This window comes from Hyla sarda, chromosome 10, assembly GCF_029499605.1.
Source record: "Hyla sarda isolate aHylSar1 chromosome 10, aHylSar1.hap1, whole genome shotgun sequence".
In the NCBI taxonomy this organism is placed as follows: Eukaryota; Metazoa; Chordata; class Amphibia; order Anura; family Hylidae; genus Hyla; species Hyla sarda.
The window spans coordinates 130,558,081-130,575,690 of NC_079198.1; the positions used below are offsets into that span (position 1 = coordinate 130,558,081).

Sequence of the window (17,610 nt, forward strand, 5' to 3'; positions counted from 1 at the left end):
AAACATTTCTAAAATTGTGGTGTTTTTTGGGGGGGATTGTGAAGCCCGGTTGTGTACTCATGCATTAGCCAACTCCAGGCTGTGTCATTCAGGCAATATATGGTTTACTGATGCCGCTGTGGGGCCTGGGTCTGGGAATTTCAAAATTTCTCACAGGTGGCACCCGCTATCCAAAAGTCTTCTTCATAAATTTCTTAAATTGTTGTGTTTTTTGGGGGGGATTGTGAAGTCCCGGTGTTTACTCATGCATCAGCCAACTCAAGGCTGTGTCATTCAAGCAATATATAGGTAGCACCTGCTGTCCTAAATCTTGTTTTTTCTTAGGGATTGTGAAGCCCTGGTGTGTACTCCATGCTGCTTCCTGCTACACTCTGTCAGCCCGTTGGTCCTGTGACAGTGTGCTACTCCGCCTCCACATCCTCCACTGTGTCCTTAGCCTCCACTGCCCGGACAAGTCTCAGTGGCCCTTCTGCATACCATGTGTGCAGGGCACCGTGGTGTCACACTGTTCTTCACATGGTTTGCCTTGGTGAAAAGTCTTGTAAACAATGGCCGGTCAGGGCAATGGAGATGTTGCGCCTACATTTCACAGCCACATGAGCCCTGTGGGGGCTTGTTATATTTGGTCCTTCGTACCCACGCGCTAGGGTCCGGGACACTCAAATTTTGATTTAAATTTCAAATAAAAAAATGATGGTGCAGCTGGGCCTGGGTCTGGGAATTTCAAATGTTCTCATAGGTAGCACCCGCAATCCAAAATCTTTTTAAAAAATGTCTAAAATGGTGCTGTTTTGGGGGGGGGGGGGATTGTGAAGCCCTGCTGTGTACTCGCACATCAGCCAACTCCAGGCTGTGTCATTCAGGCAATATATGGTTTACTGATGCCGCTGTGGGGGCTTGTGAGATTTGGTCCTTCATACCCACACGCTGGTTTCCGGGACACTCAAAGTTTGATTTAAATGTCAAAAAAAAAAAAAAAATATCGGACATTTCAATGGTCTCCTCATGCATCAGCCAACTCCAGGCTGTGTCATTCAGGCAATATGTGGTTTACTGATGGCGCTGCTGGGCCTGGGTCTGGGAATTTCAATTTCAATTTTCTCATAGGTAGCACCCGCTATCCAAAATCTGTTTAAAAAATTCTAAAATTGTTGTGTTTTTTGAGGGGGATTGTGAAGCCCTGGTGTATCCAAATCCAAATCCAAAATCTTCGGTTAAAATTTCTTAATTCATCTTTTAATCTTAGGGATTGTGAAGGCCTAATGCCTACTCATGCTGCTGGCAACTCCGGGCTGTGCCATTCATCCACTATATGGTGTCCTCATGCTGCCAACACCTCCATGCTGTGTCATTCAGCCACTATATGGTCTCCTCATGCTGCCAACACCTCTACTCTGTGCCATTCATTCACTATATGGTGTCCTCATGGTGCCAACACCTCCACGCTGTGCCATTCAGCCACTATATGGTCTCCTCATGCTGCCAACACCTCCACACTGTGTCATTCAGCCACTATATGGTCTCCTCATGCTGCCAACACCTCCACGCTGTGCCATTCAGCCACTATATGGTCTCCTCATGCTGCCAACACCTCCACACTGTGTCATTCAGCCACTATATGGTCTCTTGACACTGATGACACCACCAGGCTCTGTCATTGTGCTGCTGTGCGGCAGTGATTCTAAAAGTGATGCTGGTAATCTGCATGTTATTCTGAATAACAGTATTATTTCACTACCCCAGCACACTCCATATGCGTTTTAGAACACAGCAAAGTGTTCTATACCCCTATAGAGGCTGTATGTAGGCTAGAAATAGCCTTTTTTAATATAGATTCGCCGTGAAAAAATTTGTATCAAAACAAACTTTTTCGGAAAATTCAGCGAATCGGCCGAATAGAGTTTTTCAAAAGTTCGCTCATCTCTACATATATTCATTGGATTTATTCAGTGTAAATGGTTATAGCATTTATTTGGTGCATTCATTAAAGCATTCATCCTGTGCATACGTTATAATATTTTATTCAGTACATGCGTTTGTAGCATGTTATGTACATACGTTTATAGAATTAGTCTGCACATATGTTTTTGCATTTAGTCTGCGTACATTTTATAGCATTTATTCTTTGCATATGATTGTAACATTTTTCCGAGCGTACGGTTTACATGTTTATTCTGTGTGTATGGTTAGCATGTTGTTCTGTGCATATGGTCAGCTTGTTTATTCTGTGCATACGGTCAGCATATTTTTTCTGTGCATTCGGTCAGCATGTTTATTGTGTGCATATGTTTATCAGGTTTATTCTGTGCATACAGTTAGCAGGTTTATACGGTGCATTTAGTTATATAGCACAGCGCATAGTATTTTACTGTGCCTACATTCATAGTATATGGTCACAACAGTCATACTACATACATTCATAACAGCTATACCAAGCATCTGTTTCATACTGCCTGCCATGTCTGCAGAGGGGATGCACTATTTTAGTTATTGTTGCTGACACGTCTTCAGAGCAACATCCTCGCGTCACACAGACGGTGGTTACTTGTTATGCTTGCTATGTCTGCAGGGCGATGCACTGCACAAGTTGTTACAGACACATCTTCAGAGCAATAACATCACGACTCTTAGGTGGTTATATACCCATTATACCTGCCACGTCTGCAGGGTGAAGCACTGCGCAAGTTTTTGTTACTGAAACATCTTCAGAGCAATAAAATCACGATACATACAGGGGTTATACCAGTCCTGTTTGCCACATCTGCAGAGAAAAGCACTGCACAAGTTGTTGTTACTGATATATCTTCAGAGCAATAACATCATTATACATAGGGGGTGTACACCAGTCATGCCTGCCAAATCTACAGGGGAAAGCACTGCACAAGTTCTTGTTACTGACACATCTTCAGAGCAATAACATCATGATACATAGGCGGTGTATACCAGTCATGCCTGCCACGTCTACAGGGAAAAGCATTGCACAAGTTCTTGTTACTGACACATCTGCAGAGCAATAATATCTTGTCACATTGGGGCTTGTATACTTATGCCTGCCATAGTTGCAGTGGGATGCATTGTATAGTTTATTGTTACTGTAACGGCTTAAGAACAATAACATCTAGTCATATAGGTGCTTGTATACAAGTCATTGTTACTGACATGGTTTAAGAGCTATTGTCAGCTAAAGGTAGACTGACTGTGTATAGTCTGGTTAGGTCTTCAGGTTAGGTGCTTACATGAGTTTTTCGAGTATACAGGCCCTGGCTTCACAAGATCATCAACACTAAAGGTCTGTCATGTTCTCACATATTTTAATCTTACAGCTTTTTTTTGCCTCTTAATGGCATGGGATCACACTGTATTTATGCCTGACAAGCATCAAACAATTTCCCTCTTGCTGTATTTTACTCAGGTAAGTCGGTTGATATGTAAACGTCAGCTAGTGTGTCAGCCTGATTCGGTTTTGGTGTCAGGTTGTTCTTTCAGAGTGGGCGTGACTACCTCAGATTGGCAGATGCAACTTTTCTGTCATGCTAGATACAGTTTAGCATATAGTTTGTTATGGTTGATGCTGCAGGTGTGTGGTATTGATTTATGATAATTTGGCACATTGTTTCATCCTACTTGTTTTGTTTTTTTGCCCTCTATAGGCGTGCACTCAGACGCGGTGTATGGCACACCTCTGATCACTTTTCTTAGGTCAATGTCATTCATACAGGTACTGTATGCAATGTTTGCAGCCACAACACATGTGTAAGCCCTGAGTATGTTCTGTGGAATGATTATGTAGATGGAAAAGGGTGATACATTTTTAATGTGGTATATTTTGTAAAACATTTTTAAATTTTTAAATGTCTAAAAAAAAAGCTGATTCTAAAACCCAATGCTCCCATGATATGCTATACGATCAGGCCATATCTCATCACATGTTAAAAGAACATGCTCTAAAGCTGTTGTAACATTACATATTATCTCTTTATACAGACTTTGGTTGTAATTTTTTACTTAGGAACTACTTCTCCTTGTGAGCTGCAATGAATATCATGGCCTTATAGTCAATAAGGTCACTGACAACCGTTCTCTTCTTAACCTTACAGTTATCTATAACAAATCCTTCTCCAACTAGAGCTTTCCTGGCAAAATCCTCATCATATGGGAAAGCATGGAGCTTGTCTTTCCCAACAGTGTAATATGTCATATCTAAACAACCAATTAATATGACGTGTCCTCCAGGTTTCCTCATCCTTGAGAACTTCCTGAGATATCTCCTGTAGTCATCTTGGTCTTTGCAGATACTATCTAGGAGCACAGCGCTGATAATACAATCTGCCGGTGGTAAGACTATCGGATCCGTCATATTTTCCTTCTCAAAGTCACATTTCACAACATGTGGAATTGTTGATCTTAGTTTTCCTTCTTTTTCCTGAAACTGGTCACTGAAAGAAATGGAGAAAATTAGGAAATGATCGTCCCACAGTCATCAGGAATAAACTGGTATATAAGCTCTGTATTAGCTCTGGATTATTGGCATCCACATGGGGTGGAAGAAACCTACTGGATATTGAATAGACTAATACTGGACTTTATCAGTAGTAACAATAACAATAGATTTGACCTAAAATTCTGAAAAGAATTCACCTGTTCCCTTGTATCTCTCCATGAAGTTTTGTGGCATGTCCCCAATCAAATGCTCCTGTCCGTGTGTCCAGCCATCTCTTCAGCTCCATGATGCATCTGTCACTGACCTTCAGGACTATGATGTGTTGAAAAAACTCACAGGTGGCATAGAGGTGATGAACAAAGAAACCAGAGGTGAGGTCAATCAGGACATCTCCATTAATGTGACCTGGAGAAAAATGTTTCCAAAATGGAAAAAAAAGATGGAAGATAACATTTAGAAGAAAATTTGAGTAATGAGAAAAAGTAAGTGAACCCCCTTGATTTAACCTGGAATTTGTTATTGATTACTGATAAAATGTGATCTAATTGTTATCTAAGTCCCAATTATAGACAAACATACTGGCCTTCATTTACTATTCTAAACCCATCTTGTTTTGTCAGGTTTTTATGGCGCATCTTTGTCTGCAACATGTCACAGAGATCGTGCGCCAGTCTGCGACACGATGCAACATTTTTTCCCAACGGACCCGATGTGGATTCTCCCCGACCCGAAAAAGGGGCGTAACCCGACATTTCTGAGCTTTCCCAAGTATTTATAAAGGTTTCCAACCCAAATTTGTTGAATTGTTGTGGATTTTTTCCCGACAACTCAGAGGAGTTGGAAACCAAAACCTACAAAACCCACGTGCGACAAACAGGATGCAACATAATAATAAATATCAGGGGAAAAAAGCAGTCGGGTAAGAAAGCAACATAGACTTACAACCCGATTTTCTAAGTAAATGAGGGCCAATGTAACTAAACTAATAGCACACAAACAGTTACAGTATACTAGTCATGGCTTTTAATGATCAAATTAAGTAAACAACCACAGTGCAGGGAGAAAAGGGTAATTAACACCTCAATTTAATAACTTGTATATACTCCACTAGCAGCAATCATCTCATAAGGGAGCATTCAGGACAATTTTACCCTATAACTTTGTTTCAGATCATCATATTTCTGGGATGTTTTGCTTGTACAATCTACTTAAGGTCATACTACATTATCTTAATAAGGTTAACCCTTTAAGGACTGAGCCCTTTTTCACCTTAAAGGGGTACTCCAGTGGTTAAGATTTTTGGCTATATTGCATCTTCCTTTAATGTTCATGTTTTTTGCAATTGACATGTATTATATGTTTGTGTAGCATGTGTCTTTTTTTTTTGTTGCCTATTTGTGGGCCAGGACGTTCTGTAGTTCTGTGTTGGATCTTTTATTGTTGTCCACATGTTAGGATTAGGCTGTGGACAACATGTCATGGCTTTTTTTTCTCTGTTCTTTCAGAACTGCATGAGAGAGATAAGCCACGCCCCCTTATTTCCCCCTCCTGGAGGACGCAGGTCTGCATGAGAGAACGAAGCCAGAGCAGGAAAAGAGAGAGGACATACACAGCTCCTCATCTCCCCTCCCCCTGCTTTGTCTTCTGAGGACGCAGGGATGATAAGAGTGTAATCTGAAGGGGAGGATAACAAGGCGCATGGGCTGGGAATGTATAGACTGCAGGGGAATAAATCTCGCACTGGGGAGGATTTCTGTGTGTGAAGGAGGGGGGGGGGGACTCCTGAATGACACATGCTGGGAGTTGTAGTCCCTGTTATGTGTGTAGGCTAGTGTTTACAAACCAGTGTGCCTCCAGCTGTTCCAAAACTACAACTCCCAGCATGCCTGGACAGACTTTGGGTATGTTGGGAGTTGTAGTTTTGCAACAGCTGGAGGCACACTGGTTGGGAAACACTGTCCTAGCCTATTCAGCATACACATCATGTTACACCAGTGTTTCCAAACCAGTGTGCCTCCGTCTGTTGTAAAACTATAACTCCCAGCATTCCCTAACAGTCTTTGAGCATGCTGGGAGTTGTAGTTTTTCAAGAGCTGGAGGCACACTGATTGGGAAACACTGGTGTATGCCCTATAGAGGTGTGGTGAACTACAACCCCCAGGAGACTACAGAGGCAGCATGCTGGTGTGATACCACAGACTGAAGACTCCTGAATGACACATGCTGGGAGTTGTAGTCCCTATTGTGTGTGTATGCCAGTGTATCCCAACCAAGGCTGATTATATTAGTGTGTTGTGTATAAGGGGGCCAACCCGGCAAAATAGTAGGATGGGTAAAGGGCGGGGAAAAAAAAAAAAAAACGCCCCAAACCAGCAAGGCATGTGGCATGCAGAGATAGGAAAACAAAGTGAGGGATAAAAAGACAACAAAGAACGGAAATAGAGTAGGCTAAACAACAAGAATAGAAATTAAACAAAACAAATAGGGTAAGACAAAAACGGAAAAGCACATTGACCACCGGAGTACCCCTTTAAGGACTGAGCCCTTTTTTGCAATTCTGACCACTGTTACTTTATACATTAATTACTCTAAAACGCTTTTACCAATTATTCTGACTCCAAGATGGTTTTTTCGTGACATATTCTATGTTAACATAGTGGTAAATTTTCGTCGTTACGTGCATCCTTTCTTGGTGAAAAATCCCAAAATTTCATGAAAATGTTGAAAATTTAGCATTTTTCTAACTTGAAACGGAAACTCTCTGCTTGTAAGGAAAATGGATATTCCAAATAAATGATATATTGATTCACATATTCAATATGTCTACTTTACGTTGGCATCATAAAGTTGACATGATTTTACTTTTGGAAAGAGGGCTTCAAAATTCAGCAACAATTTAGCAATTTTTCATGAAAATTTCAAAATCGGAATTTTTCAGGGACCAGTTCAGTTTTGAATTGGATTTGAGGGGCTTTCATGTTAGAAATACCCCATAAATTACCCCATTATAAAAAACTACACCCCTCAAAGTATTCAAAATGACATTAAGAAAGTTTGTTAACCCTTTAGGTGTTTCACAGGAATAGCAGCAAAGTGAAGGAGAAAATTCAAAATCTTAATTTTTTACACTTGCATGTTCTTGCAGAGCCATTTTTTGTATTTAAGTAAAAGGAGAGAAATCCCTCCAAAATTTGTAACCCAATTTTTCCCGAGTAAGGAAATTTCTCATACGTGGATGTGTAGTGCTCTGTGGGTGCACTAGAGGGCTCAGAAGGGAAGGAGCTACAATGGGATTTTGGAGAGTGAATTTTGGTTTTTGGGGGGCATGTTGCATTTAGGAAGCCCCTATGGTGCCAGAACCGCAAAAAAAAAAAAAAAAAAAAAAAAAACATGGCATACTATTTTGGAAACTACACCCATCAAGGAATGTAACAAGGGGTCCAGTGAGCCTTAACACCCCACAGGTGTTTGACGACTTTTCGTTAAATTCAGATGTGTAAATTAAAATTATTTTTGTTCCCTAAAGTGCTGTTTTTCCCCCCAAATTTCACATTTTTACAAGGGGTAATGGGAAATAATGCCCCCCAAAATTTGTAACCCAACTTCCTCTGAGTATGGAAATACCCCATGTGTGGACATCAAGTACTCTGCTGGCGCACTACAATGCTCAGAAGAGAAGGAGTTACATTTGGTTTTTGGAAATCAAATTTTGCTGAAATGGTTTTTGGGGGGCATGTCGCATTTAGGAAGCCCCTATGGTGCCAGAACAGTAAAAAAAAAACACATGGCATACTATTTTGGAAACTACATCCCTTGAGGAACGTAACAAGGGGTAAAGTGAGCCTTAACACCCCACAAGTGCTTGATGACTTTTCGTTAAGATTGAATGTGTAAATGAAAAAACAAATGTCTCTAAAATGCTGATTTCCCCCCAAATTTTAAATTTTTACAAGGTGTTATAGGAGAAAATGCCCCCCAAAATTTGTAACGCCATTTCTACCGAAATGGAAATGTCCCATGTGTGGACTTCGAGTGCTCTGCTGCCACACTACAATGCTCAGAAGAGAAGGAGCGCCATTTGGCTTTTGGAGAGAGAATTTGTTTGGAATGGAAGTTGGCGGCCATGAGCATTTACAAAGCTCCCTGTGGTGCCAGAACAGTTGATCCCCCCCACATGTGACTCCATTATGGAAACTACACCCCTCACAGAATTTAATAAGGGGTGCAGTGAGCATTTACACCCCATTGGCGTTTGACAGATCTTTGGAACAGTGGGCTGTGCAAATTACATTTTTCATTTTCATGGACCACTGTTCCAAAAATCTGTCAGACACCTGTGGGGTGTAAATGCTCACTGCTCCCCTTATTACATTCCATGAGGGGTGTAGTTTCCAAAATGGGGTCACATGTGAGGGGGGGGTCCATTGTTCTGGCACTATAAGGGCTTTGTAAACACACACATGGCCTTCAATTCCGGACAAATTATCTCTCTAAAAGCCCAATGGCGCTCCTTCTCTTCTGAGCATTGTAGTTCGCCCGCAGAAATTGCGTTACAAATTTTGGGTGTTTTTTTTTTTTTCCTTTTACCTCTTGTTAAAATAAAAAGTATGGGGCAACACCAGCATGTTAGTGTAATTTTTTTTTTTTTTTTACACTAACAGGCTGGTGTAGACCCCAAATTATCCTTTTCATAAGGAGTAAAAGAAGAAAAAGCCCCCCAAAATTTGTAAAACAATTTCTCCCGAGTACGGAAATACCCCAGATGTGGCCCTAAACTGTTTCCTTGAAATACAACAGGGCTCCGGAGTGAGAGAGCGCCATGCACATTAGAATACTAAATTAGGGGTTGCATAGGGGTGGAAATAGGGGTATTCTACACCAATGATTCCCAAACAGGGTGCCTCCAGCTGTTGCTAAACTCCCAGCATGCCTGGACAGTCAGTGGTTGTCCAGAAATGCTGGGAGTTGTTGTTTTGCAACAGCTGGAGGTTCCATTTTGGAAACACTGCCGTACGATAAAGTTTTTCATTTTTATTGGGGGGGGCAGTGTAAGGGGGTGTATATGTAGTGTTTTACCCTTGTGTTAGTGTAGTGTAGTGTTTTTAGGGTACATTCGCACGTGTGGGGGTTTACAGTGAGTTTTCCGCTAGGAGTTTGAGCTGCGGAGGAAAATTTGCCACAGCTCAAACTTGAAGCAGGAAACCCACTGTAAACCCGCCTGTGTGAATGTACCTCCAGCTGTTGCAAAACTACAACTCCCAGCATGTACTGACAGACCGAGCATGCTGGGAGTTGTAATTTTGAAACAGCTGGAGGCACACTGGTTGGAAAACCTTCAATTAGGTTCTGTTACCTAACTCAGTATTTTCCAATCAGTGTGCCTCCAGCTGTTGCAAAACTACAACTCCCAGCATAGACTGATCACTGAAGGGCTTGCTGGGAGATGCAGTTATACAACATCTGGAGGTACGCAACTACAACTCCCAGCATGGCGAGACAGCTGTTTGCTGTTCGTGCATGCTGGGAGTTGTAGTTTTGCAACATTTAGAGGGCCACGGTTTAGAAACCACCGCACAGTGATCTCCAAACTATGGCCCTCCAGATGTTGCAAAACTACAAATCCCAGCATGCACTGACAGACTGTGCATGCTGGGATTTGTAATTTTGCAACAGCTGGAGGCACACTGGTTGGAAAACCTTCAGTTAGGTTCTGTTACCTAACTCAGTATTTTCCATCCAGTGTGCCTCCAGCTGTTGCAAAACTAAAACTCCCAGCATGTACTGATCGTCAAAGGGCATGCTGGGAGATGTAGTTATACAACAAATGGAGGTATGCAAATACAACTCCCAGCATGGCAAGACAGCTGTTTGCTGTTTGGGAATGCTGGGATTTGTAGTTTTGCAACAGCTGAAGGGCTACAGTTTGGAGATCACTGCACCGCGATGTCCAAACTGTGGCCCTCTAGATCTTGCAAAACTACAAATCCCAGCATGCCCAAACAGCAAACTGCTGAATAATGGTCTCCAAACTGTAGCCCTCCAGATGTTGCTAGGCAACTCACTGGCTCCCGTAGTCTGCAGCACGCCGCACCAGGGAGCCAGCCGCACATCTTAGCCGCACACCGATCACCGCTGCCGATGGTCACCTCCGCCGCCGCCAATGGTAAGTGGACCTCCGGTGCCAGTCACCATCGGTTCCCAAGGTTCTGCCTGGACAACTGTGGGTGGGCAGAATGGGGGAACCGAACTATAACCCCTCGCCCTGATCTGCTATTGGTTGTCGCTTCTGAACGACCAATAGCAGGGATAGGAGGGGTGGCACACCTGCCACCTAACTAATATCCCTTCAAGGGGACCGGGGGTGTCACCGTAGACCCGTATGACCCGGAATCGCCGCAGAATGCCGGTCTGAATTGAAGAAATGGGGGGGGGGGTCGATGTGCGATGTGTCGGGATGCCTGATGAATTATTTTAGCAGGCATCCCGACCGGCTAGCAGCGGGGACCAAAATTCCCACGGGCGTACCCATACGCCCGGAGTCCTTAAGGGGTTAAGGTAAGGACCCTGACTTCCCCATTCCAAAACATAAATCTTTTTCAATCATCCCTTAGTAGATTACTTCTTTACTTTGGGTCAATGTTTTGTTGCATCACCTATTGCCTAGGAACCCAGGACAGAACCCAGGAGATCAAAAACATGCTAGGATTACTGTTCCTGTATGATGTGTCCCATATAATGTCTTTATAAAGATTTACTGCTTTTACCACACCTTTTGTACTGGTCATACCTTCTTTAAATTAAATTAGGGTCAATGGGTAGCAAAATCAGCTGCAGAAAATCTGAATATCTCAGAAACCCATATCAGCATTGGTTTATGAGGGATCAGTCCTGTCATCTAACCTCATCAGCTTTTATGAGGAGGCGAGCTCCAGACTGGACCAGGGGAATGGCTGGATGTCTTATAACATGATGTTTTCAAAGCATTTGATACTGTGACACATAAACGGTTGGTGCATAAAATGAGAAGGATGGGGTTGGGGGGAAATGTGTGTAAGTGGTTAATCAATAGCTCAGAATATTATGTAGTATTGTATATTATATAATACCATAGAGGATAGTGCACTGTATGTAGTAAATACTATATCAGAGGACAGGTCTCTGCATTTAGTAGAAAACACAATAGACGATAGAAACATAGAATGTGTCGGCAGATAAGAACATTGGGCCCTGCTGGTCTGCCCAATAATCTGAATCCTATCAATAGTCCCTGGCCCTATATTAAATGAAGGATAGTCTTATGCTTATCCCATGCATGCTTAAAGGGGTACTCTGGCCCTGAGACATCTTATCCCCAATCCAAAGTATAGGGGATAAGATGTCTCATGGCGGGGGTCCTGCCGCTGGGGACCCCTGCAATCTTGTATTCGCCACCCATGGGGCCGGAGTATCGTGACATCATGACTCCGCCCCCATATGACGTCAACCCCCGCTATGCAAGTCTATGGGAGGGGGCATGAGGGCTGTCACGCCCCCTCCCATAGACTTGCATAGCGGGGGCAGGGGGTGACGTCACACGGGGCAGAGTCGTGATGTCACGATACTCCAGCCCCGTTGTCGCCACTCGGATGTTTGTGAGATGGCACCGCGCCGTGCAGCTCAAAAAGGTGGGTGGCGAATTCAAGATTGCGGGGGTCCCCATCGAAAGGACCCCCGGCGTGAGACATCTTATCCCCTATACTTTGAATAGGGGATAAGATGTCTCAGGGCCAGAGTACCCCTTTAAACTCCTTCACTGTACTTGCAGCAACCACTTAATACTGGTAGTAGTTACCGCTGGTAATATCAGTAAAGTAATACTTCCTGATATTACTTTTAAACATTTTCCCCTCTAATTTAAAACTATGTCCTCTTTTGGTAGTTTTTCTTCTTTTAAATATGCTCTCCTCCTTTACCATGTTGATTCCTTTTATGTATATAAAAGTCTCTATCATATCCCCTTTGTCTCTTCTTTCTTCTATACATGTTAAGGTCCTTTGACCTTTCCTGGTAAGTTTTATCCTGCAATCCATGTACTAGTTTAGCATCTTCTCTGAACTCTCTCTAGAGTATCTATATCCTTCTGGAGATACGGCCTCCTTTACTGCGCACAATACTCCAAGTGAGGTCTCACCAGTGCTCTGTACAGCGGCATGAGCACTTCTCTCTTTCTACTGCTTATACCTCTCCCTATACATCCATGAGCACTTCTCTCTTTCTACTGCTTATACCTCTCCCTATACATCCATGAGCACTTCCCTCTCTACTGCTTATACCTCTCCCTATACATCCAAGCATTCTGCTAGCGTTTCCTGCTCCTTTATTATATTGTCTTCCTAACTTTAAGTCTTCTGAAATAATTACTCCTAAATCCCTTTCCTCAGATACTGAGGTCAGGACTGTGTCAAATATTCTATATTCTGCCTGAAGGTTTTTACGCCCCAGATGCATTATCTTGCACTTATCCACATTCAATTTCAGTTGCCAGAGTTCTGACCATTTTCCTAGTTTGCCTAAATCCTTTTCCATTTGGAGGATCCCTCCAGGAACATCAACCCTGTTACATATCTTTGTGTCATCAGCAAAAAGACCAAGACCATTGAGACCTTCTGTAATATTACTAATGAAGATATTTAACAAAATTGGTCCCAGTACAGATCCCTGAGGTACCCTGAGATGCATTGTGTATAGTAGATAACAGAATAGAAGACAGCACACTGTTACAAATGGATCTGGATAGGTTGGAGGTTTGGGCTTAGAGGTGGCAGATGAAGTTCAGCACTGATAAATGTAAGGTAATGCACATAGGAAGGGAAAATCCAGCTAGGCTATGTATTAAATGAGAAAACACTTGGGACGACTGACATAAAAAAGGACTTAGGAGTTTTAGTCAACAGTATATTTAGCTGTAGTGACCAGTGTCGGGCAACTCCTGCCAAGGCAAATAAAATCATGGGGGCTTTAAACGTGACATAGATGTACATGACAAGGAAATAATTCTACCGCTGTACAAATCACTAGTGAGACCACACATAGAATATTGTGTACAGTACTGGTTACCAGTGTACAAGAAAGTTATAGTGGAGCTGGAGGGGGTTCAAAGAAGGGCAACCAGAGTAATAAGGGGAATGGGAGGACTACAGTACCCAGTACAAGATTATCAGAATTAAAATATTAAGTTTAGAAAAAAGACGGTTTAGGGGAGACCTAATAACTATATATAAATATATCAGGGGGCAGTACAGAGATCTCTCCCATTACCTATTTACACCTAGGACTTTATATATAACAAAGCGGCACCCACTATGGCTGGATGAAAGATGGTTTCTACACTAGTACAGATAGGGGTTCTTTACTGTAAGAGCAGTAAGACTATAAAATCTCTCTGCAAGAGGAAGTTGTCATGGTGAACTCAACAAAATAGATAAGGATGATAACATTACAGGTTATGGATACTACAGGGTGGACCATTCATATGGATACACCTTAATAAAATGGGAATGGTTGGTGATATTAACTTCCTGTTTGTGGCACATTAGTATATGTGAGGGGGGAAAATTTTCAAGATGGGTGGTTACCATGGCGGCCATTTTGAAGTCAGCCATTTTGAATCCAACTTTTGTTTTTTCAATAGGAAGAGGGTCATGTGACACATCAAACTTATTGGGAATTTCACAAGAAAAACAATGATGTGCTTGGTTTTAACATAACTTTATTCTTTCAAGAGTTATTTACAAGTTTCTGACCACTTATAAAATGTGTTCCATGTGCTGCCCATTGTGTTGGATTGTCAATGCAACCCTCTTCTCCCACTCTTCACACACTGATAGCAACACCGCAGGAGAAATGCTAGCACAGGCTTCCAGTATCCGTAGTTTCTGGTGCTGCAGAATGGGCAAAACAAAAATTGGAACAGGACCCCCAGTTTATGCAGAAGATTTTTTTGAGTGATGAGGAAACTTTTATGTGAATGGTGAAGTTAACAAACGAAACCACCGCTATTGGTCTGACACCCACATTGGATAGATCCCTCCAAGACTGTTGGAACACAAAAATTGATGGTATTGTGTGGTATATGGGGTACAAAGAGAGTGGGGCCATTCTTCATCAATAGAAACCTCAAGGCCACTGGATATGCAAAATTGCTACATGATGATGTGTTTCCCTCTTTATGCACTGAAGCTGCACGTTCCCTGAGTTTTTCCAGCAAGATGGTGACCACCACATTATGGGTGTCAGGTCCGAGCATTCCTAGATGAACAGTTTCCTGGAAAGTGGATTGGTCGTTGTGGGCCAGTTGAATGGCCCCCCAAGGTCTCCCGATCTGACCCCCTTACAGTTTTATCTTTGGGGTCATCTGAAGGCAATTGTCTATGCTGTGAAGATACGAGTTGTGCAGCACCTGAAACTACTGATACTAGAAGCCTGTGCTAGCTTTTTTTCCTGCGGTGTTGCTATCAGTGTGTGAAGAGTGGGAGAAGAGGGTTGCATTGACAATCCAACACAATGGGCAGCACATTGAACACATTTTATAAGTGGTCAGAAACTTGTAAATAACTCATGAAAGAATAAAATTTCGTTAAAACCAAGCACATCATTGTTTTCCTTGTGAAATTCCCAATAAGTTTGATGTGTCACATGACCCTCTTCCTATTGAAAAAACTAAAGTTGGATTCAAAATGGCCAACTTCAAAATGGCCGCCATGGTCACCACCCATCTTGAAAAGTTTCCCTCCTCATATATACTAATGTGCCACAAACAGGAAGTTAATATCACTTGTGAGTCAATTAAGAAAGGAAGGGAAAAAGCAGAATTAGAGACAGTGAAAAAAAGTAAAAAAACAACAGACAACTAAAGAAACAGGGAAAGGAAAAAAAAAGAAAGAAAGAAAAGAATAGTAGAAGGGGAGGAGGAGAGCCGAAGGCTGTGCATATATATATATATATATATATATATATATATATATATATATATATATACACATATGTGTGTGACAGCACAGGCCCTCGGGTCTACCACCTCCTCCCATAATAATTCTCTCTAATGTTTTTATTTATTTGGACTTTGGTATTTTTTTACGTATACACCATTGACAATAATTAACATTATATTTTATTATTTTGGACATTTACACACTCGGCAATACCATGCATGTTAACAGCGCCAGTCAGTGAGTGGTTAAATGTATTATGAAAATAAATAAATAAACATTAACATATGTGGCATCACCATATGCATAAATGTCGGAAATATAACAATATAATTTTAATTAAACCACACGTTCAATTCAAACAAAAAATACCAAAGTCCAAAAAAAAAGTACCCCTTTAACTCCTGCACATGGTATTTGGCATTATCCACAATGATAAACCTACTCCTCAGAAGCTCATTTAGAAAATGCATAGGACTCTAAACAGGCTATAAGCTTAGGCATTACAAACACGTAATAAATCCATACGGCATAATTCACAATCCATAATAGGAGTTTCTTCACTTCTTTTGTTTTATTTCTCTAAGAAACGTCTTCAGCTGTATAAATCCATATAAAAATAAAGGAGTACTCCGGTTTACTGACATAGCTCCTTTTATGCAGAGAGTCGGGGAACGGTGCAGGAGATCACAGGGGGTCAGATCGGTCGGGCCCCCCAACGATCAGACACTTATTCCCTATCCTTTGGATAGGGGATAAATATTAGTAAAATGGTGCACTACTTTATGCCTGGAAATGCTGGAACAGAAGAATATACAAATGAGGCCACAAAAAAGTCCTTCATAAAACAAAACAACTCAACTGTTGTTATGTCCTATTGATTTACTACCTGTTTACATTGCCTAAGCTTCTAGACTGTTTAGAGACCTGTGTATTTGTTGAACTAGGGTTTTCCTGAAAACGATTGTGAAGTACATTGATCTTCAAACTGTGGACCACAAGGTGTTGCAAAACTACAATTTCCAGCATGCATGAAGACCACTGGTATAGTTTCAATGAAATATCATTCACTGAACATGAGATTCTGAAGGTAAGTTCTAGTTTATGAAAAATAGAATCGGAAAAGTCTAAAAATACTGAAAGTTAAAGAGACAGTCCAGGGAATTAAACTTTTTAGACACTTATTCACTATCTATGGATAAGGGAATAAGTGTTTGATCATTAGGGGTCTAACTGAAGGGACCATCCACAATCTCCTGTACGGGGACCCCGGCTATTTACGGGTCCTTGGACTTCCCCTTTAAAATTTTTGAGTAAACCATCATCATCTTCAATCATCATCTTCAATAGCATTAAGCACGAATATGCGAAATGCTATTTTTTACTACGAATATCGGCACTTCGCTATTTCCCTATATTTGTCATCATATTCAATGACAAGGTTCCTGCTCTGCTCTGGTTAGTTGATATGACTGGCACAGTGGAATTTAGTTTAGTTATTTACAAAGGTGTAAAATAATTGAATTTAAGTGCTATGAAAAAGTTTAGCTGGGCAAACAATCCCCCCCATCCTTGGCACCGGGTCATTGTGTGGGTAATGGGTTTGGCAAAGTATTATTTTGATAATAAGACACTGTTTACATCATAAAGAGAAACTTTGTTCTATAATAACAGTTATAAATACATAAAACTAAACATAGACAATCAGTATACATACCCTGTGTAAAGGTTTTTGCAAGATTTTCAATAGGAAATATTAAGGAATCATCTCCAAGGACCATATCAGGTTTATCTGAGAAGTAATGCTCCAAATATTGTCTAGAGTCAAATCCATGGACATGATAGATCTTACGAGACCTGGGATCCATCGTCCAATCTTCTATCAAAGACAGGTGACAATCTCTTCACCGAAGCTACAGGTCTGTATATAATAACCATTATAGTCAGCATTCAGAGATCATATATGTTAATAATATGTTCTTAATGATAAATGTTAATGACTTAAAGCAAATTTATCTCCACGAGTCAGTCATGGGAATATGTCTTCTAAGTATGCTCAAGGAACATAAATGATATTTCACAAAACAAATCAACAGTAATGTTAAAGGCACAGTTAGGAGAAACCTACTCATCTGTCTACAAATACCGAACAAACATATTAATATAAATCTCTATCTATATACTGTAAATGTATCTTGTCCC

At 41.4% G+C, this 17,610-nt stretch overlaps 1 protein-coding gene across 1 annotated transcript; it reads right to left on the reverse strand.

The window, feature by feature from the left end:
• Positions 1–4,012: 4,012 nt before the first annotated feature.
• Positions 4,013–17,276, reverse strand: LOC130294670 (indolethylamine N-methyltransferase-like). The gene is made up of 3 exons (XM_056544863.1): positions 17,126–17,276; positions 4,639–4,846; positions 4,013–4,436 (listed from the first exon to the last, which is right to left on the reverse strand). The coding sequence occupies exons 1-3, from the start codon at positions 17,274–17,276 to the stop codon at positions 4,013–4,015; spliced, it is 783 nt and encodes a 260-aa protein (XP_056400838.1).
• Between the last annotated feature and the right edge of the window lie 334 nt (positions 17,277–17,610).